The 22,372-nt window shown below is 47.1% G+C and overlaps 1 protein-coding gene across 2 annotated transcripts in view; it reads left to right on the forward strand.

The window, feature by feature from the left end:
- Window positions 1–22,372, forward strand: part of LOC308470040 (kyphoscoliosis peptidase-like) — a 58,185-nt gene that overhangs the window by 14,795 nt on the left and 21,018 nt on the right. Inside the window, exons 4-6 of one of the 2 annotated variants that reach the window (XM_080993268.1) lie at window positions 17,652–17,769; window positions 19,612–19,773; window positions 21,359–21,544. The exons of the other annotated variant lie outside the window; for it this stretch is intronic. Of the exons in view, the coding sequence (XP_080849394.1) occupies window positions 17,652–17,769; window positions 19,612–19,773; window positions 21,359–21,544 (466 nt within the window). The remainder of the gene's footprint in view (window positions 1–17,651; window positions 17,770–19,611; window positions 19,774–21,358; window positions 21,545–22,372) is intronic. 2 annotated transcript variants of the gene reach the window in all.

Genomic DNA, 22,372 nt, shown 5'->3' on the forward strand with positions numbered 1-22,372 from the left:
TAGGCTTTCCAGGAGAAGGAGGAAGATCAATGGCACTTGAGAAAAAAGATCTGTACGGTAAATATAACTTCTTTGTTATGGCTATAAAGGACCCCTGACCATTAGGTCCAGTCATGGCCGACTCTGGGGTTGTGGCGCTCATCTCGCTTTATTGGCCGAGGGAGCCGGTGTACAGCTTCCGGGTCATGTGGCCAGCGTGACTAAGCCACTTCTGGCGAACCAGAGCAGCGCACGGAAACACCATTTACCTTCCCGCCGGAGCGGTACCTATTTATCTACTTGCACTTTGACATGCTTTTGAACTGCTAGGTTGGCAGGAGCAGGGACTGAGCAACGGGAGCTCACCCCGTTGCGGGGATTCGAACCGGGACCTTCTGATCAGCAAGGTTTAACCCACAGCGCCACCTGTGTCCCTTTGTTATGGCTATATATGGCTATATTTTAGTTGTGGGGAACGTTTGGCCCTCCAGATGTTGTTGGACTACAACTGCCAACAGCCTCAGCAAGCATGGTCAGTCGCGAGGAATAATGGGAGTTGTATATCATAGTAGCAGAGAAAGCAGTTTTCATGAGAGCCCGTCCACACCTCTTGAGATGTTCTGGGAACAAGGCTTGCATGGTAAAAATTAGATACACCATACATTTAACGCCAAGGTCAGCCCTAACATTAGGCAGTGAGAGGGCCATGTCGGGCTTCAGATATTCCTGGGTGGGTGGAGGGAAGAGAAGACACATCCCTGCGTACTATTATGTTTGCCCTACGTCCACTAGGTTAGCCTGCTCTCAGGTATGGTAAAGGATTTTGTCCCATCACCACCGTTTGGTTTTTGCAAGTGGAATGGGGTTTCTGTATGTGGCATGTGGGTGGGTACATTTTATCCATCACCTCAAGCAGCCCTGTTTGTGTCACCATAATACTTCCTGAAATGAACCTACAGTTAACGTCCCGGTGAATAAATACTGTAGATAGGTCTGAGAACAGATCAAAATCCACGTCTTCCATGTTTCTTCCTAGATTATCCTTGGGATGAATGCAATGAGAAATCGATAGAAATAGACTTGACCCAGTTTGAGGAACTCGATGCCTATGCACAGAAGGTACGCTGTCTCTTATTGTGATATATTTACAAGTGGAGTAATAGTCCTGCCTATCGGGGTTTTTTTTAAACGTGGATTTGGATTCTAAGAGTACCTTCAAGTGTGCTCTCCTGAGAAGAGGCAGCTTCTTATGTCCACTTTGAAGGTCACAATGGGAAGCATCATGAGTCACAAGACTCTGTTTTGCGCATGATTAACACAACAAAGGGACTGTTCACGTAGGCTGAAGACTAATAATAATAATAATAATAATAATAATAATAATAATAATAAATTATTATTATTTATATCCCGCCCATCTGACTGGGTTTCCCCAGCCACTCTGGGCTGCTTCCAACAAAAGATTAAAAATACATTAAAACACAAGTCATTAAAAACCAGGGAACCAGGCAGAGGGCCTTCTCGGTGGTGGCGCCTGCCCTGTGGAACGCCCTCCCATCAGATGTCAAGGAAATAAGCAACTATCTGACTTTTAGAAGACATCTGAAGGCAACCTTGTTTTAATGTTTGATGTTTTATTTTTTAATTATTATTATTCATATTCTGTTGGGAGCCACCCAGAATGGCTGGGGAAACCCAGCCAGATAGACAGCGTATAAATTTATGATGATGATGATGATGATGAATCCAGGAGTACCCCCAACTATTACCTGGCTCCTTCAGGGGGAGTGCAACCACATCCAGAACAGGAAACCTGTCAATTTCTAGAACATGAGAACCACCCACCAAGATACTCTATCGCCCCAGGATTCAAGCACAGTTTATTGTCCTCCATCTAGTCCACCACTGCATCCCGACACTGACCCATTCTAACTGCTACCAAATCTATTTACCTTTTGTGAAACAGGTGAATGTCAAGGATAGCGTGGAAAACCTGGTGAGCGTCTTGCTCCAAAAAGCCCACAGTGACCTGGAGAAAGTCCGAGCCATTTGGATGTGGATTTGCCATCATATAGGTGATTTGTCACACAATAAACTTTTGTTATTTCATTAAGGGAAAAAGACATATGTTCATTGAACTGATTGCTCACTCACATCTTCTGAACGTTTGTAACCCACACGTGACTCTTGCAGACCCTTGTTCACTATGCATTTCATGCTTTGGGGTGATATTTCATAAATGTGTTTATTTCTCTAGAATATGATATGGAAGCCTTCTATGACGAAGCCAAGAGGACTTCAGAGGCAGCAGATGTCCTGCAGTCAGGGAAAGGAATTTGTACAGGATATTGTGGACTCTTTGAATAAATGTGCAGGTGACTTCTTTCAGCCCCAGTTATCGGGTCAAGCAGTGGTTTCGTGGCAGGGATGATGGGAGCCACAGGTTCCCCAACCCTCCTCAATGGTTTGAATGGTCCTGAAGCAAATTTGCATATGTAGGGTTGTGTTGAATTAAGCTTTGAGCAGATCCACTGAAATCAATGGACTGTTTCTTGGGGAGAGGGGGCGGGCAGGTGTGGTGGACACCCTGGTCCTGAATGGGATAACTGGACCAGGTGCAAAGGACCGCCATGCTTATATAGCAGGCATGCAGAACCTTTGGCCCTCCAGACATTGCTCAACTCCCATCAGGCCAAGCAAGCTTAGCCAATGGCCAGAAATGACGGGAGGTATATTTCAGCAACATCTGGATGGCCAAAGATTTCCTACATCTGTAATATGAGACAAAACAAAATAAATAAAATTAAATTAAAAAATAAAGAAATTCCTTCCGGTAGCACCTTAGAGACCAACTAAGTTAGCTATTGGTATGAGCTTTCGTGTGCATGCACACTTCTTCAGATACCACACAAAAGTTCATACCAATAACTAACTTAAAGGGACCCCTGACCATTAGGTCCAGTCGTGACCAACTCTGGGGTTGTGGCACTCATCTCGCTTTATTGGCCGAGGGAGCCGGCGTACAGCTTCCGGGTCATGTGGCCAGCATGACTAAGCCGCTTCTGGCGAACCAGAGCAGTGCACGGAAATGCCATTTACCTTCCCGCCAGAGCGGTACCTATTTATCTACTTGCACTTTGACGTGCTTTCGAACTGCTAGGTTGGCAGGAGCCAGGACTGAGCGACGGGAGCTCACCTCGTCACGGGGATTCGAACCGCCGACCTTCTGATCGGCAAGTCCTAGGCTCTGTGGTTTAACCCACAGCGCCACCCGCGTCCCTAATAACTAACTTAGTTGGTTTCTAGGGTGCTACCGGAAGGAATTTTTAAATTTTTTAATTTAATTTAATTTGTTTTGTTTTGTTTTGACTACGGCAGACCAACACGGCTACCTACCTGTAACTTGTAATATGAAAGAAAGAAATGAGGCAGGCTGTGGTCACAGTCGGGTCTGTTAGCACTACTGAGCCATGGCTTTTCTGAAAAGGAAAGTAGTGGTCCCAGGTAACACTCAAAATAATTCTATTTTCTCCATCACAATCCCACAATGCACACCCCTAATGAGGCAGACCGGACAGGACAAGCACAAATGTGAAATGCAATGAGCTGGGAAGGCTGTTGTTTGGCTTCTGAAAACAGCACAGTGAAGGAGGATCTTGTTCAAAAAGAAAATCAACGAAAGCAGCCGCAGTCCCTTGATCACAATGGTGTTCCTGAATACCTTTCTTCCCTTCTCAGTATTGCAGGGATACAGTGCAAGACGTTATCAGGCTACTGCATAGGGTATGGATACAAAGCAGAACAGGTCATTGAGGAATATAACAGTCATGTCTGGAGCACTGTTCATCTCGATGGAAGGTGGCACCTTTTGGACAGTACGTGGGGAAGTGGCACTGTGGATGACAAGGGCAACTTCACTTTCAGGTATGTTGTTAGGCAGGAAGAAGAAGAAGAAGAGTTTGGATTTGATATCCCACTTTATCACTACCTGAAGGAGTTTCCAAGCGGCTAACATTCTCCTTTCCTTCCTCCCCCACAACAAGCACTCTGTGAGGTGAGTGGGGCTGAGAGACTTCAAAGAAGTATGACTGGCCCAAGGTCACTCAGCAGCTGCATGTGGAGGAGCGGAGACGCGAACCCGGTTCCCAAGATTACAAGTCTATCGCTCTTAACCACTACACCACACTGGCTCTCACCAGTGTGGGACACAACGAAAGCATAGCTCAATTCCGTTGCTTCTAGAGAACTTTCCCCACCCCCCTTAGACTACATCTCAGAGTTGGTGATTTGACAGCCACAGGGCTGACTATTATATTCCAGCTAGAATTATTATGAATTATTATATGCCTCTAGAATTAAGCCATTGGCATGGTGTGCCACGGTGGCAGGGAGATTATGTAAACTCCTCCAACCATCCATTTATCCTCTTGAGTGGTTCTAGAGTGTTACATTTACCCTGGTGATCCTGGAAGCTGGGTTGTTGTTTGTTAACCTAGTGCTGTGTTGGACTACAACTCCCACTGCCCCTAGCTGGGTTTGATGGGATTTAGAGTTCAGCAACATCTAGAGCAGTGGTTCTCAACCTGTGGGTCCCCAGATGTTGTTGGACTGCAACTACCATCATCCCTGAGCTCTGGCCTTGCTAGCTAGGGGTGATGGGAGTTGTAGTTCAACAACATCTGGGGACCCACAGGTTGAGAAAGGATGGTCTAGAGGGAATTAGATCAAGGAAGGGTCATACAGACCTTTAACTGTGGCTAATGTTAGCCATGGTTTGTTTAAACAAGCTAGCTAGCTAGACGATAGTTCGAAGATGGCTTGTCAAGCCATAGTTAACATAAAGCGCTGTTTGTCGGATTTGGGTGAGACAACAAACTTTGGTTAATCTAAACCAGGAGGTCGTTTCCAAACCCTTTGCAGGTGGGCAGGGATGGAGGGGGGTGGGAAGAGTGTGAGCCTGAGGCCCGCTATGGCTCATTCTCAACATGCTAAATTATAGGTAAAGGTAAAGGGACCCCTGACCATTACGTCCAGTTGTGACCAAATCTGGGGTTGCAGCGCTCATCTCGCTTTATTGGCCGAGGGAGCCGGTGTACAGCTTCCGGGTCATGTGGCCAGCATGACTAAGCCGCTTCTGGTGAACCAGAGCAGCGCATGGAAACGCCGTTTACCTTCCCACTGCAGCGGTACCTATTTATCTACTTGCACTTTTTGGCATGCTTTTGAACTGCTAGGTTGGCAGGAGCAGGGACCGAGCAATGGGAACTTACCCCGTCACGGGGATTCAAACAGCCGACGTTCTGATCGGCAAGCCCAAGAGGCTCAGTGGTTTAGAGCACAGTGCCACCCGCATCCCTTATGCTAAATTAGAGTTCTACTTGAAATCTGAATGGGGCATGTAAATATTCCACACTCATTCTTCGACCGCTTTGCCTGCTTCACCCTGGTTCTGATTTCAGAAACATTATGAAAGACTGCATGATTCCACGGTCTTCTTTTGCAGATACAGTGAGTTTTACTTCCTTACCCATCCTGCTCTGTTTATTGAGGATCACTTCCCAGATGACCCCAGGTGGCAGCTTCTGAAACAGACGTTAAGGCTGAATATGGACGGATGTGACAGCTAAAATATGCCTGAGTTTTATTCTGTAGGACTGACTGACTGGAAGATCCACCGAAACATCACTCACTGACACATGTAAAATTGATTAGAAGCATCTATCCAGAACACAGTTGCATTGGCAATCAGTCTCTTGTTTTGCAAAAGGGAAGGACTGTGTCGCATAAGCCAATACCCATACAAAGCAGAAGCACTCAGGGAAATCTGCATATTCGGCAAGTTAATGTTTTTAGAGACAATTGCGCTTATGACACACACACAATTTATATACCGTATTTTTCGCTCTATAAGACGCACCAGACCACAAGACGCACCTAGTTTTTGGAGGAGGAAAACAAGAAAAAAAATATTCTGAATCTCAGAAGCCAGAACAGCAAGAGGGATCACTGCACAGTGAAAGCAGCAATCCCTCTTGCTGTTCTGGCTTCTGGGATAGCTGCACAGCCTGCATTCGCTCCATAAGACGCACACAAATTTCCCCTTACTTTTTAGGAGGGAAAAATTGAGTCTTATAAAGCAAAACATACGGTAATTGCGCTCTCTCTCCCTCTCTCTATATATATCACCTCTATTTCTTTATTAGTAACCTTGATGTCAAACCAAAGTGACCTTCGCAGCAGCTTGCCAACTAGAACAGAATAATTACATTAGTGTACGTGTTTGTATGTTGCTTAGAGAGGGCTAAGAAGCAATCAAGATGGCTTGTGGCAATTCACATTCACCGCTGATGTGGACTTTTGCTACTTGAATATGTGGAAACTTTGAGCCTGTGCAGGTGGTGGATGTCCCCATATATGTGAAGAGGACAGTATTGAGGACAAACTTTGTTTCGGGACAACGTTCTAAGATCCTGTGTGATAGAGAATCTCTTGGAAAAGATTAAAGATAAGCAAAAACAGGAGTTCATTTGTAACTGGGAACCTCTAAGAGTTACTTACAAAATAAGTGTTGCAATCCGAATTCTGTAGCAGCCTTTGAATAAGCTCTGTAAATAAAGGTTAAATGAGTTAAAATAGATATATATACATAGATTCATATTAATAATTTATTATGATTTTGCTGATAAATTTAGGTAATAGGTTTATTAGAGTGAAAAGATGTTGAGAAGGACGGGAAGTCAAATTTATGAAGATATATGCTTCTTTGTTGGAATTTTTATTTTGATGAGTTTGATTTACAGACTATAAAATGTCTTTGATGTATGGATGTAACTACAGTTAATAAATCATCATCATCATCATCATTTTTTTAAAAAAGAGATCCTGTGTGATAGAGCTTTATTTTTCATTCCATGTGTCGTATTAAGGCCCATTTTTGGAGAAGGAATTTGGGGAGAAGAAGGCAATTTGAAGGAGAAGGATTCCCTTCCATGGGAAGGGAAGACCAATTTGGAGAAGGATTGCAATGTGAAGAAAGGGCAGCAATCCAGGGAAGACCTTAAACAGCAGAAATCTAAAGAGGCACCTCCTTCTCTAGGGCATTCCCAATTTTTGCTTGTTATATTGTAAGGATCCGTAGCCCAGTTCTTTTGTGTGAGTACACCCTCTGCCCCTAGTGTATTTCGTGTGGATTGGGCTAAGTAGGGGAGTTCCATCCCCCCTTTTCAGAGTTTCTCTTCACAAGGAAGAAAACATCCTAAGTTGTGTAACATTTGGTTAGGAAATAAAGATTTGAACTTTTATTTTTTTGTCTGCTTGGTTATCCTGGTGTCCTGAAATCCACTTTGGGTACGGAAAATAGTATGCTGACTCATTTGGGTCGCTTATAAAAAACAGTGTTTGAGAAACAAAGCAGCGACTGGGTCCAGGATCCTTCTGGTTACTGGTAACTGGTGAGCTTTGCGGGCTGAGGTCCTAGGAAAGTTAGCTGGTAGAAGCTCTTTCTTGGAGAGAACCTTGCAGGAGGAGGTCACAGAATAACCATTCAGTGTACTTCTCTGCTTAATGAGGTCAGGGTGAGCAAGCGAATTGTTGGGGGCTAATAACTTGTAGGGTTATTTGCAAAGCAACAGTGGGCCCTGGAGTGTAGGTGGGTTCCTGTGAGGCAAGACACACTGATAGCAGCAAGAACCTTTACTGAACTAACAGAACTGGACAACAGGGTCAACGCAACTGCTTATAGACATTTCTGAAGGCCTGGGCCACTCCCACTCCCAACGTGATTGGCTGTCTAAACTTCCAAGCTGCGAATCATGACTCAGAGTTTAAGGGCCAATGGCAGAAGCCCAAATCATGAAATGTTCTGTGACTGGAAATCATGTATCGAATCAGAACACAGGAGCTCAGAATCCTTAGTCCAGACTCAAGCTCAGGCAAACACAGACCACTGAATACATAACAGGCCCCATGGCATTTTCAGGAGACTGGCTGACTATTGATTTTATTAAGTTGTGGGTGGACATAGCAGTTGACACAGAGATTTCTCCAAGTGGTTCTTAAAAAGTAAGCTGGAACTGAACTGAACTGCAAACAGCTCAGCCGGCCTGCTTTTATAGGCAGCTGGCTGTCAACATCCTAACACCAATAACCCAGGGTTTCCCACCTAAATTAACTTACATGGACCTGAGTGAAAACTATATACACAATACCCCTGGTGGCCAGGGTGAGAACTTCAATACATAACAGTTTTGTAACCACAAAACTCAAGAACTGTCCCGCTTGCTAGAATGGAGCTGAGGGATCCCCTTGTACCCTTGGAGATCTTTCGAAAAGCAAAGACACGTAGGATTTTGCCTTGATAAGAAAAGAAACAAGAATCAATGATGGGGGGGGGGATTTGTTCTGGGGTCCAGCCCCTGCACTTCCTCCTATTGCTAGCACTCAGTCATGTCCTAAGTACAAAGATTATGCCCCTTTTGGACTTCCAAAGGATGGGAAAACCCTGCATTCAAAGGGGTAAAGACACAGGACAACAATAGGATGGGGAGGATTTCATGCGGACGGCAATATATTACAGTCAAACCTCACCTCCCGAACGCCTCTCTTTTGGAACGTTTTGGCTCCCGGATGTCAAAAACCCAGCACATTTCAAAACTATTGTGAGGCAAAGTAAGAGTCCATCAGTTCCTGAGGTGAAATTTTGGGGTGAGGAATGTCTGACCTCTGAGCACATCTTGCCCCCTCCCCAAGTCTTCCCCCATTTGGTCCATGAGGCCATTCTCACATGCAGGTAAGGGATGAGGCGTGACTGATAGGACATGGCTTTCCAAAGCTGCTTTGCACAGCCCTCAGAGCATGGGCCTAGTTGTCAGGATCCTCTGAAGAAATGCAGAAACCAGGGACCTGTTGCTAATCAGGATGGCACCCCCTTCGTATCAACGCAGAACATCCCGTTCAGTTGGGCTGAGCCATGGCACTCCTGGCAGAGAGCTCTTTGGCGAGCCAAAACTCAGTACAGTGGTACCTTGGGTTAAGTACTTAATTTGTTCCGGAGGTCCGCACTTAACCTGAAACTGTTCTTAACCTGAAGCACCACTTTAGCTAATGGGGCCTCCTGCTGCCACCACGCTGCTGGAGCACAATTTCTGTTCTTATTCTGAAGCAAAGTTCTTAACCTGAAGCACTATTTCTGGGTTAGCAGAGTCTGTAACCTGAAGCGTATGTAACCTGAGGTACCACTGTACTAAGTGGAATTGCCCATCCCTTCAGGAGAGGGGGCGATCCTTCTGAGCACTGCAAAAGGAGGGAGAAGTTTCTTCCCTTCCCTGTGAAGCCCAAGCTTGCTGAGCTCTTAAAGAGAGAGGTGGGGGCTCCCAAAGGCTTCCCCTCCTTCCTGTTAAGCCTGTTAAGCAGTCCTAAATAAACGGGGGAGACTCTCCAAGACCATAGCTGTCAACTTTTCCCTTTTCATGCGAGGAATCCTATTCGGAATAAGGGAATTCCCCTTAAAAAAAGGGGAAAGTTCACAGCTATGTCCAAGACTGTAGTGATATTAGGCTTTATAGTCCTCTTTCTCTCCTCACTTTTAAGCCTGATGTCTCTTTGTTGGTAGTGAAAGGGATTTTGACAAGGGCAGCCCTGTCGAATGAGCAAACCAGTGATATTTTAGGGAGCAGGCTAGCAGGCGGGGCCCATGACTTACATCATAGGAGCCTACACAACACAAACACTGTTGCTGTGTGTAGGTTTTATTTTATTTGTTTTTTATCTTATATTTTGGAAATGTATATCGAGGTTTTTTCCCCTTTTAATTTTTTTTTTGGGGGGGCAAGAGAGTGGGGCCCTAAGCTAAAGCTTGTTTAAGGTAAATGTAAAGGGACCCCTGACCATTAGGTCCAGTCGTGACCGACTCTGGGGTTGCGGCGCTCATCTCACTTTATTGGCCGAGGGAGCCAGCGTACAGCTTCCGGGTCATGTGGCCAGCATGACTAAGCCACTTCTGGCGAACCAGAGCAGTGCACAGAAATGCCGTTTACCTTCCCGCCGGAACGGTACGTATTTATCTACTTGCACTTTGACGTGCTTTTGAACTGCTAGGTTGGCAGGAGCAGGGACTGAGCAACGGGAGCTCATCCCATCGCGGGGATTCGAACCGCCGACCTTCTGATCGGCAAGTCCTAGGCTCTGTGGTTTAACCCACAGCGCCACCCGTGCCACCCACATTTAGTTTATACCTAAATCCAGCACTGCTCCCGCCCCATATAACACTAGATTCAAGGAAGACAGAAGATAGTACTTTTTCATGGAGCACATTGTTAAACTATGGAACTTGTTCCCACACGAGACAGTGAAGGCCTCGAAACTTCGATGGCTTTAAAAGAGCATTAGACAGGTCCTTGGAGGAGAGGGCTATCGATGGCTACTAGCAGCTGGAGGCAGAAATGCTTCAGTTGCTGGAAATCACAGGAGGGGAGGGGAACTGAGCAATGGGGACACCTTCTGTATCTGCACTTCCCCACGCAGGGAACTTTGACGCACTCCAGCGCTGGTTTGCTAAAACATGTTATGCTCTCCCTTTTGTTTTGACTTCATGGATGCTCTTCCAGCTTTTCTTATCCTAATGCCAAGGTCTCCAAGCAAGGGTTTGATAAACCCAGATCAAGCCGCGCTCTTCCCTCGCCCCTCCAGCTGGGCATTTCATTCCTGGCTCAAAGCAGTTCGCTGTTCCTCCAAGGAGTGTCTCGAGCGAATTAGTCTCTACGGCAGCAGAACTTTTTCTCCAAAGCAGAAAAATAATAATCTCCTGGACGTCTCCGCTGAGCACCTGCGCCAAAAAAAAAAGGTAACCAAAGTATCTTAATTTGATTGCGTTTCTTAGAAAGAGGTTTATAGGAACTTTCACATTAGTAACTGGTGAAGTTTTGCAGGCTGGAATTCTAGGAGAGTTTGCAGTCAAGATCTCATTCCATGAACTTTGCAGGTCAGAGTAACAATTTAGCACACTCCTCCGTTTCATGAGGTCAGTGTGAGGCTGCAAGTGTAAATGTTGTGGGCTAGTAACTTGCGGGCTTATTTGCTAAGTTACAGTAAATTGCTAAGTTTGCTAAGTTACAGTGGCTTTAAAGACAATATGCAAGAATTCTCCTGGTTGCTCAACTGAGCTGTGAGGTGCTTTTGTACTCCCCGAGGTCTCTCCAAAAGAAAAGACATGTGTGATTGTGTTGCTCTTTTATAAGAAAAAGAAACAAAAAAAATTAAAAGAAAAGAAAAGAAAGAATATTTTGTTGATTATTGTCCCAAGTACGATGTGGGAATTTTGTTCTTGTGCCCTCCTTGCTCCTTGCGTTGGCAACTCAGCCCTGTGCCAAGCACAAAGAAGCTTTTCCATTATGTCCATTTTGGACTTCCCACGGATTGAAAAACCCAATATTTAAAGGGTGGAGGTCCAGGACAACACTGGGATGGGGAGGATTTCGTGTGGATGCCACTTTAGGCTGCCATCAGGGAAAGCAGAGAAAGCTATTTTAGGCTGCAACCCTAACCCCACTTGCCTGGGAGTAAGCCAAACTGAATTCAGTGGGACTTATTTCTAAATAGACATGGTTAGGATTGCACCCTTAGAAGGCAGTCTCAACCTACATAGTGGGGGGCTGTTCTCCATAGTAAAACTGTTGTGATTCCATTTAGTGGAGCTGGATTTAGAGTGGTGCCAGTAGTTCCCCTGCATATGTATATATATGGACGCAGGTGGTGCTGTGGTCTAAACCACTGAGCCTCTTGGGCTTGCCGTTTGGAAGGACAGCGGTTCGAATCCCTGCGACAGAGTGAGCTCCCATTGCTCTGTCCCAGCTCCTGCCAGCCTAGCAGTTCAAAAGCACACTAGTGCAAGTAGATAAACAGGTACCGCTGCGGTGGGGAGGTAAACGGTGTTTCCGTGCGCTCTGGCTTCCATCACAGTGTTCCATTGCACCAGAAGCGGTTTAGCCATGCTGGCCACATGACCCGGAAAGCTGTCTTCGGACAAACGCTAGCTCCCTCGGCCTGAAATTGAGATGAGCACCGCAACCCCTGAGTCTCCTTTGACTGGACTTAACCGTCCAGGGGCCCTTTACCTTTAACTTTACAGTGGTACCTCGGGTTACATACGCTTCAGGTTACAGACGCTTCAGGTTACAGACTCTGCTAACCCAGAAATAGTACCTTGGGTTAAGAACTTTGCTTCAGGATGAGAACAGAAATTGTGCTCCGGCGGTGTGGCAGCAGCAGGAGGCCCCATTAGCTAAAGTGGTGCTTTAGGTTAAGAACAGTTTCAGGTTAAGAACGGACCTCCAGAACAAATTAAGTACTTAACCTGAGGTACCACTGTATATATAAGTTGGTTGCTGATGGTTTAGTCATTGAATCACTTAGTAATTCTTTGAAGGAGACAAGATGCCAAACCACAATTTCCATGATTCACCAAGAAAGGATGGGGAACTTGAGGCCCCCAGGAGTTGCTGGCCTGCATCTCCCATCATCTGACACCATTGGCTCCGTTAAAAGGTAAAGGTAAAGGGACCCCTGACCATTAGGTCCAGTCATGACTGACTCTGGGGTTGCGGCGCTCATCTCGCTTTATTGGCCGAGGGAGCCGGCGTACAGCTTCCGGGTCATGTGGCCAGCAGGACTAAGCCGCTTCTGGCGAACCAGAGCAGCGCATGGAAACGCCATTTACCTTCCCGCTGGAGCGGTACCTATTTATCTACTTGCACTTTGATGTGCTTTCGAACTGCTAGGTTGGCAGGAGCAGGGACCGAACAACAGGAACTCACCCCGTCACAGGGATTCGAACCGCCAACCTTCTGATCGGCAAGTCCTAGGTTCTCTGGTTTAACCCACAGCGCCACCCGCGTCCCTCATATTGGCTCCGTTAGCTGGGGCTGAATGGGGGTTGTGGATCCAGCTGCCTCTGAGGAGCCACAGGTTCTGTTGTTGCATTTAAGGTCAGCTATGAAAGCTATAAGGGCAACAGATTGGGGATGGGTTCTGTGGGGCTCTGCAGAACTGTTTCCCACCAGTCCCAGCCAGCATGGAAGATGATCAGGGACGATGGGAGTTGCAATATATGCGTTAATGCACATCTCGTCTCATCCCAACACAAACATTTTGTAGGCTTTCAAGATGGGAGGAGTACAAGCATCAATGCTGCCTCGGGAAGAAGATCTGTATGGTAAAGAGAAATTCTTTCTTATGCTTATGTACGGCTATTGATCTGGATCCTCTGTGTCAGCTGCAGGGAATCTTTGGCCCTCCAGATGTTGTTGGATGACAGCACCTGTTAGTCCCAGCAAGCGTGCCAGGGATGATGGGAGTTGTAGTTCCCCAGCATCTGGCGGGCCAAAGGTCCCCTACACCTGCTGTATATATTAACAGTACTTCTCTTAGTACTTAGCGGTGCTGCGTATCTTGTTGTTGTTGTTGTTTAGTAGTTTAGTCGTGTCCGACTCTTTGTGACCCCCTGGACCAAAGCACGCCAGGCACTCCTGTCTTCCACTGCCTCCCGCAGTTTGGTCAAACTCATGCTGGTAGCTTTGAGAACACTGTCCAACCATCTCGTCCTCTGTTGTCCCTTCTCCTTGTGCCCTCCATCTTTCCCAACATCAGGGTCTTTTCCAGGGAGTCTTCTCTTCTCATGAGGTGGCCAAAGTATTGGAGCCTCAGCTTCAGGATCTGTCCTTCCAGTGAGCACTCAGGGCTGATTTCCTTCAGAATGGAGAGGTTTGATCTTCTTGCAGTCCATGGGACTCTCAAGAGTCTCCTCCAGCACCATAATTCAAAAGCCTCAATTCTTTGGCAATCAGCCTTTTTATGGTCCAGCTCTCACTTCCATACATCAGTACTGGGCTGCGCATCTTAGGAAATCATTTTATGAGCCCGTCACTCAACCACCTGGTGGCGTAGCTAGCTGTTCAGGCGCCCAAGCCACCACATCACTCCCAGGAGAGATGCGTGGCTCGGGCGCACTGCAGGCCCGGCGGGAAGTGCTACCCCCTGTGATGTGGCGCCCAGTGCCCCCCTAGCTACACCTCTGCACCCACCTCTTGAGATATCCTGGGAACAAGGCTTGAATGGTAAAAATTAACTGCGCTCAGTGTTATTTCTCTAGACAAAGAGGTGCCAGAACTAACCACGAACGCTTCCCTTGTTTTTTTACAACGGCACCTACCCTGAGAGGTGGCGGAACTCAGTTCCAGTGAGTTCTGGCTGGGGAAATAGCTGCACTATATTTTCCCCCTCTAAGGCTGGAGCTACCGTTAGGCCAAGTGAGGTGGCTCAGATGCTCCAGAGAGGCAGGCAGCAGCGAGGTGTCAGAGAACAGATCAGTGCATGCTATGCAGTCTGCCCTTCGCCCTCAAAGTAAGCCTGTTCTACTCAGGTGTGCTGGAGAAAATCTGTCCCATCACCTCTGTTTGGGTTTCTGTAAGTGGAACGGGGCTTCAGTATGTGGCATGTGGGTGGCTGGGTTCATTTTCTCCCTCACCTCAAGCAGCCCTGTTTGTGTTATTGTTATGCTACTATTATAGTTCCTGAAATGAGCTTGCAGTTGACGTTCTGTTGAATGCATATTGCAGATGGATGCAGTGAAATTTGCAGCTGGGGTTAAGGGATGCCAGGCATTCTGACCAAAGCCAGATGTTTGGTGCGAAGAGGGCTTCTCTAAGGAGGTTCCAGCTGTTCCAGTGGGAAGTGCAAACCATGCCATACGCCTTGTGTACTGTACTCAAAATGGTCTTGCAAGATCAGATCAAAATCATACCTGGTTCAGCATTCTCTCTCTCCTTCCTTCTGTCTGTGTCCTTTTAAGCAGAGCAACGTTGGTCACAGCTGAAGCGCCTCTACTCCCTGCTGCTGTATTTCACTTGGGGAGAAGCAGAAAAGTCTCCCTATCTCTATTCCCTGTTGGTTCCCTGTATTCCAACCCTTTAAATCACATCCTTTGCTCCCCCTCCCTTTCCCCACTGTTTCTAGAATGACTTTTCCATTTTTGTTCCTAGATTATCCATGGGATAAATCCAATGAGAAATCAATACAAATGGACTTGGCAAAGTTTAAGGAACTGGATGCCTATGCACAGAAGGTATGCTGTCTCTTATTCCGATATAGGCAGCAAGGAATTGGTCCCTCCCTGCCCCCAGAATGCCCCCCCCATAGCTGTCAACTTTTCCCTTTTCTTGCAAGGAATCCTATTCGGAATAAGGGAATTTCCCTTAAAAAAAGGGAACCGTTGACAGCTATGCCCCCCCGCCGGTTGTACTTCCACCTACCCAAAGGTGCAATGGGCAGTGGCGAAGCTGCATGCTCTGGCACCAGGGATGGAGAGCAGGCGGGGGCATGGCTGGCGCCCCCCCCGGGGGCATGCCATGTGCCCTGAGAGCGTGACACATCACCTGCAGGGGCGTGGCATGTATCCTGGGGGCATGGTGCCTGGCACGGTGGGGGGGTGCGTGGCGTATGTCGGGGACAGCCGCAATGGTAACCCCGTCCCCGATGGTGCTAGGGGAAGTGCGTTCCCCCCCCCCCGTTCCTCTGCCAGTGGCAATGGGGAAACTCTGCACTTGTGGGGAGACAGTGGCAAAGAGTATTTGGGTTTTAGCTGAAGATTGTAGAAATAACATGCCTGTGAACCCCGGAAATAGCAAAGGTTAATCATGCTTCTCCCTTCAGAACAACTCCCCCCCCCCCCGGTACATTATTGCCAAGTATAATAAATTCTTTTATTGATCAATCAAGTAAAACACATACACTTAATCGACTAACTGTGCAACCCTGAGTGGTTTTACACAGCCCCAGTGAATTCAGCAAGAGACACTCTTGTAAGTGCACGCAGGGTTGCACCCTAAAATTTCTTTAAACAAGTAAAGGGTAAAGGACCCCTGACCAGTCGTGACTGACTCTGGGGTTGTGGCCCTCATCTCGCTTTATTGGCCGAGGGAGCCGGCATACAGCTTCCGGGTCATGTGGCCAGCATGACTAAGCCGCTTCTGGCGAACTAGAGCAGCACACGGTAACATCGTTTACCTTCCCGCCGGAGCGGTACCTATTTATCTACTTGCACTTTGACGTGCTTTCGAACTGCTAGGTGGGCAGGAGCAGGGACCAAGCAATGGGAGTTCACCCCGTCGTGGGGATTCGAACCACTGACCTTCTGATCGGCAAGTCCTAGGCTCTGTGGTTTAATCCACAGTGCTACCCATGTCCCTTTAAACAAGTAGACTTAGGTAGAAGAAAGGAACTGGTACCCCCTCCTCCATATTAACTGCTTCCATTTACCTTCTGTGAAACAGGTGGATTTCAGGAATAGCGTGAAAAGCCAGGTGAGAGTCTTGCTCAAAAAAGCCCACAGTGACCTGGAGAAAGTGCGAGCCATTTGGATTTGGATCTGCTATCATATAGGTAGGTGGGACTGCCAACTTCCTGCATACTTGAGTCCCTTTGCCTCTGACAAGGGGTATTAAAAGACCAGCCTTTGTCACTGCCCTGCGCCCATGAATCCAGCTCTGTAGCAGAGTTCTTTAGCAGACACCCAGTCCAGTGATTGCCAGCCAAGGAAGATGGAGACATAAGGTCATATCAAACCAAGTTATATTCAGAGTAAACCGGCTGAAATCAATGGATGTAAGTAACTCATGGACATTAAATTCAGTGGGTCTACTCTGAGCATGGCTTATTTGCAGCTGACTCGGGCATTTTCACCATTTCATAGCCAGTCATGTCAGTTCCATTTGCACAAAGGATTCTGGATTGTAACCTGTGTGGATCAGTGATTTGGTGTTTGGCTCTCGCAGAGCTTGTTTGGGATCTCTGTTCAGTCATGAAACTCAGAAGGGATCAGGAGGTGCTCACTGTTAACAGAAATCACTGGGTTAAAGCTCACTGAAAGTCCGGAGGTAGCATTATTATCAATTTACGATGGGGTGGAAGGTTCGCTGGCTATGAAAGACTTGCTCACAAATTTATTGAAAGCTGAATGAATTATGATAGCTAGGAAGTGGAAGGGGCAAGCAGAATATAAAATGGAAAAATGGTATGAAGAGGTGTGGGGTACAGCTGTTAATGATATATTAACATGTGCCATTAAGGTAAGATGGGGAATATGCAGAAGAAATGATTTTGAGGAGATATGGAAAGTGTTTGTAGAATTTGTACTGTTAAAACGGAAAGAGGTCAAACCATCGCTAGAGGTGTTGAAATTTTGGGAGGTTGGATAGTTACAATGGAATGGTCTTGGGGGTGGAGTGCACATTTTTATTCTTATTTATTTATTCTTATTACTTTGTCAAAATAAAATAAAGGTCACAGCATGGGGGAGAGGAGGTGCCCGTTCAGGCCCCTGTCTCCAGACTCCTAACCCTTGCACCAGTGTGCATTTTAATTTGGCAACAAGACCCTGAATCTACACAAAGCACCACTCTGGCAGATTTACGAGTGTTTCCATACTTTTGAGGTGTGATTCAATCACATACGGGCAAATTCATGTTGTGCAATTAAAAGTTCATTTGGAGCTCTTGCAAGACAAGCCACCCCCCCCCCCAATCAGATTTTGTCAACAAGGAAAGAGATTGAGAAACATGCTGGAAAGTGTTGCCACCCCACAAGCAAATCAGAATGGGTGCTCATTGTCTTTATTTCCACAGAATATGATGTGGAAGGCTGCTATAACCTGGACAAGCTGTGTTTAAAGCCAGCTGATATCCTTCTCTCAGGAAAGGCTATTTGCGGTGGATATGCTCGACTCTTTCAAGCAATGTGCAGGTAACATCTACAGTGGTACCTCGGGTTACATACGCTTCAGGTTACATATGCTTCAGGTTACACACTCCGCTAGCCCATAAATAGTGCTTCAGGTTAAGAACTTAGCTTCAGGATAAGAACAAAAATTGGGCTCTGGCAGCACGGCGGCAGCAGGAGGCCCCATTAGCTAAAGTGGTGCTTCAGGTTAAGAACAGTTTCAAGTTAAGAACGGACCTCCGGAACGAATTAAGTACTTAACCCGAGGCACCACTGTATTGGCTCCTGCCATCATGGCAAGTGGTTGTTACTTGGCTGTAGCGATAGGAGATCTAGAGAGCCACAGGTTCTCCACCCCTTGCCCTAGGCAGCTATCTCCACACTTAGGCGTGATCAACTCGCACGTGACAGCCCCCGGAAATAAGTAAATCAATAGATTCTAAGCAAGAAATGGCGGGAGAGAGCTGCAGAGTCCTCATGGCTCACGAGGAGACCCTCCCCAGAACCCAAAGAGGACTTTAGTGGGAGTGGAGGAAGCCCCAAAGAGAACGGAGGCACAGTGGGGCTTTGTTTAGGCTGCTCAGCCTCCCCGCCTAGTAGCTGATACACGTCACAGTGTGGCAGCTGCTTTTCCACAGGTCCTCCAGCCAGCTCCAGAGCTTCAACTCTAGTTGAAAAGAGTGTTGTGTGGAGAGAGAGCTGGAGAGCAGGAAAAAATGAGTGCTTTTAGTGTGTGCTCCCTACTTACACAGGGACGCAGGTGGCGCTGTGGTCTAAACCACTGAGCCTCTTGGGCTTGCCGATCAGAAGGTCGGCGGTTCAAATCCCCGCGATGGGGTGAACTCCCGTTGATCTGTCCCAGCTCCTGCCAACCTAGCAGTTCAAAAGCATGCCCAAAAGTGCAAGTAGATAAATAGGTACAGCTGCAGTGGGAAGGTAAACGGCGTTTCCATGCGCTGCTCTGGTTTTGGTGTTCCGTTGTGCCAGAAACGGCTTAGTCATGCTGGCCACATGACCCGGAAAAACTGTCTGTGGACAAATGCCAGCTCCCTTGGCCTGTAAAGTGAGATGAGCGCCGCAACCCAAGAGTTGTCCGCGACTGGACTTAACTTTCAGGGGACCTTTACCTTTACTTTTACCCTACTTACACAATTTTTGCTTATGCGCATGGGGTTCCGGAACATGACCCACCACGTAAGTGGAGGAATGCCCGCCCTGTGAATGATCCTGAAGCAAACTTGCATATATAGGGTTGCATTGAACTGAGTAGATCCATTGGAATCAGTAGACTTAAAAATTACCGTAGTTTTCGCTCTATAAGATGCACCAGACCATAAGACGCACCTAGTATTTGGATGAGGAAAACAAGAAAAAAAAAATTATGAATCTCAGAAGCCAGAACAGCAAGAGGGATTGCTGCGCAGCAAAAGCAGCGATCCTTCTTCCTGTTCTGGCTTCTGGGATAGCTGTGCAGCCTGCATTCACTCCATAAGACGCACACACATTTCCCCTTACTTTTTAGGAGGGAAAAAGTGAGTCTTATAGAGCAAAAAATACGGTACTTGAATTTAATGGGTCTCTTCCCTGTGTGACTTAGTTCCTCATCCACACTTACCTTTGCTCTGTGCTTTATAGTCACAGGTCCTGGCTTTCCAGGTCCGTGTCCAAATGTTGTTGTTGTTGTTTCATCCCAGGAAAACTTGTGTTTTCCTGCCAAACTGGAGCAAATCTGTGGAGAACCTGATTGCTGTTTTCTCTGACCCAGCAAAATGAAGGACGGCCGCTCCAGCCTATCAAGGCAGTGAAAGAAACCGCTTGTCCTCTTGATAGCAACGGTGTTCCTGAATACCTTCCTTCCCCTCTCAGTATTGCAGGGATACAGTGCGAGTATGTGAGAGGCAGCTCCAGCGTAACGGGGAAGAGCAACCATGCCTGGAATGCTGTCCGCATTGATGGAAGGTGGCATCTCTTAGACTGCACCTGGGGAAGTGGCACTGTGGATGCTGCTTTTAGCGAGTTCACTTTCAGGTACGTTGTTAGGCAGTAGAAAGACCAGGCAGAGCATGGGACACACTGAGGGTATAGCAGAAGAACAGGAGTTTGGATTTTATATCCTGCTTTATCACTACCCTAAGGAGTCTCTCCGTGGAGGGACACGGGTGGCGCTGTGGGTTAAACCACAGAGCCTAGGACTTGCCAATCAGAAGGTCGGCGGTTCGAATCCCTGCGACGGGGTGAGCTCCCGTTGTTCAGTCCCAGCTCCTGCCAACCTAGCAGTTCGAAAGCACGTCAAAGTGCAAGTAGATAAATAGGTACTGCTCCGGCGGGAAGGTAAACGGCGTTTCCGTGCGCTGCTTTGGTTTGCCAGAAGCGGCTTAGTCATGCTGGCCACATGACCCGGAAGCTGTACGCCGGCTCCCTCGGCCAATAAAGTGAGATGAGCGCCGCAACCCCAGAGTCGGTCACGACTGCACCTAATGGTCAGGGGTCCCTTTACCTTTTCTTTAAGGAGTCTCAAAGCAGCTAACATTCTCCTTTCCCTTCCTCCCCCACCACAAACACTCTGTGAGGTGAGCGGGGCTGAGAGACTTCAGAGAAGTGTGACTAGCCCAAGGTCACCCAGCAGCTGCATGTGGTGGAGCGGGGAAGCGAACCCGGTTCACCAGATTACGAGTCCACCACTCTTAACCACTACACCACACTGGCTCTCACAGTTAACTTCATTTGCTTTGGTTTTGTTTTCATTTGCTTCATTTGGTTTTGTTTTGCTTCGACCACTTGTCAGAATTTGCGATTTGATGGCCATAGGGCTGATTAATGTAAGCAAGTGCATTAAGAATGAGGCAGCTAGACTGGTGACTGGGAGCGGCCGCCAAGACCATATAACACCGGTCCTGAAAGACCGACACTGGCTCCCAGTACATTTCCAAGCACAATTCAAAGTGTTGGTGCTGACCTCTAAAGCCCTAAATGGCCTTGGTCCAGTATACCTGAAGGAGTGTCTCCACCCCCATCCTTCAGCCTGAGGTCCAGCTCTGAGGGCCTTCTGGCAGTTCCCTCACTGTGAGAAGTAAGGTTACAGGGAACCACGCAGAGGGCCTTCTCAGTAGTGGTGCCCGTCCTGTGGAACGCCCTCCCATCAGATGTCAAGGGAATACAACAACTATTTGACTTTTAGAAGACCTCTGAAGGCAGCCCTGTTTAGGGAAGTTTTTAATGTTTGAAGTTTTATTCTGTTTTTAATGTTCTGTTGGAAGCCGCGCAGAGTGGCTGTGGAGGCTGGGCCAGATAGGCGGGGTATAAGTAATTTATTATTATTATTATTATTATTATTATTATTATTATTATTAAGCCATGGGCATAGAGTGTCCTGATGGCAGGGATAGATACCATCTATCTATCCTCTTTGAACAGTTCTGGAGTGTTATGCTTATTCTGGGCTACATGTGTGAAATCTGGGGATTCTGGAGGCTGGATTGTTGCAACACAGCAGCTTCCTCAACCAGGTGCCCACCAGCTGTTCTGGACCACCACTCTGTTTGCCTGTCTGGCCCTGGTGCTGATTTAGGCATTATTCTGAAATACTGCACTATTGCACCTTCTCCTTTTGCAGTTACGATGAGTTTTACTTCCTCACCCACCCCGCTCTGTTTATTGAGAAGCACTTCCCTGAAGACCCCAAGTGGCAGCTTCTGAAACAGACGGTGACACTGGAGGAATTTGAAGATCAGCAGGATCCTGACTTAAATACAGAAGGACTGACCGTTGCTGTCATAAGAATACCAACCACAGAAAATGGGTAAAGTCAATTAGAAGCATCTGTCTTGTTCCCTTTGATTATCACAGTTACATTCACAATCAGCCTCATGTATTTCAAAGGGGAAATGACACATAGCACAAGCTTTTACTGCAGGGAACCGGAGGCCCATTCAGAGGTCCTGAACTACAACTTATCCAGAATGCGGCAGCTAGACTGGTGACTGGGAGCGGCTGCCAAGACCACATAACTCTGGTCTTGAAAGACCTACGTTGGCTCCCAGTATATTTCCAAGCACAATTCAAAGTGTTGCTGCTGACCTTTAAAGCCCTAAACGGCCTCAGCCCAGTATACCTGAAGGAGCGTCTCCATCCCCATCGTTCTGCCCGGACACTGAGGTCCCGCACCGAGGGCCTTCTGGCGGTTCCCTCACTGTGAGAAACAGTTACAGGGAACCAGGCAGAGGGCCTTCTCGGTAGTGGCGCCTGCCCTGTGGAATGCCCTGTCAAGGAAATAAACAACTATCTGACATTTAGAAGACACCTGAAGGCAGCCCTGTTTAGAGAAGTTTTTTAATGACTGATGTTTTAATGTATTTTTAATCTCCTGTTGAAAGCCGCCCAGAGTGGCTGAGGAGAGCTGGCTGGATGTGCAGGGTATAAGTAATAAATTATTATTATTATTATTATTATTATTATTATTATTATTATTAATCTCCCATCATCCCTGACTGTCATGGGACATAAGAATTCAGCAACATCTGGAGGAAATCAGATTGGCAAAGGCTGGTTTAGCACACCACCCCAGACTCTCAATGGTGGTTAACGTTATGAAGTTATAGAGTTATTATAGAGTTGGACGGGACCACGA

This window comes from Podarcis pityusensis (genome assembly GCF_964106645.2).
Source record: "Podarcis pityusensis genome assembly, chromosome: 2".
NCBI classification, from domain to species: Eukaryota; Metazoa; Chordata; class Lepidosauria; order Squamata; family Lacertidae; genus Podarcis; species Podarcis pityusensis.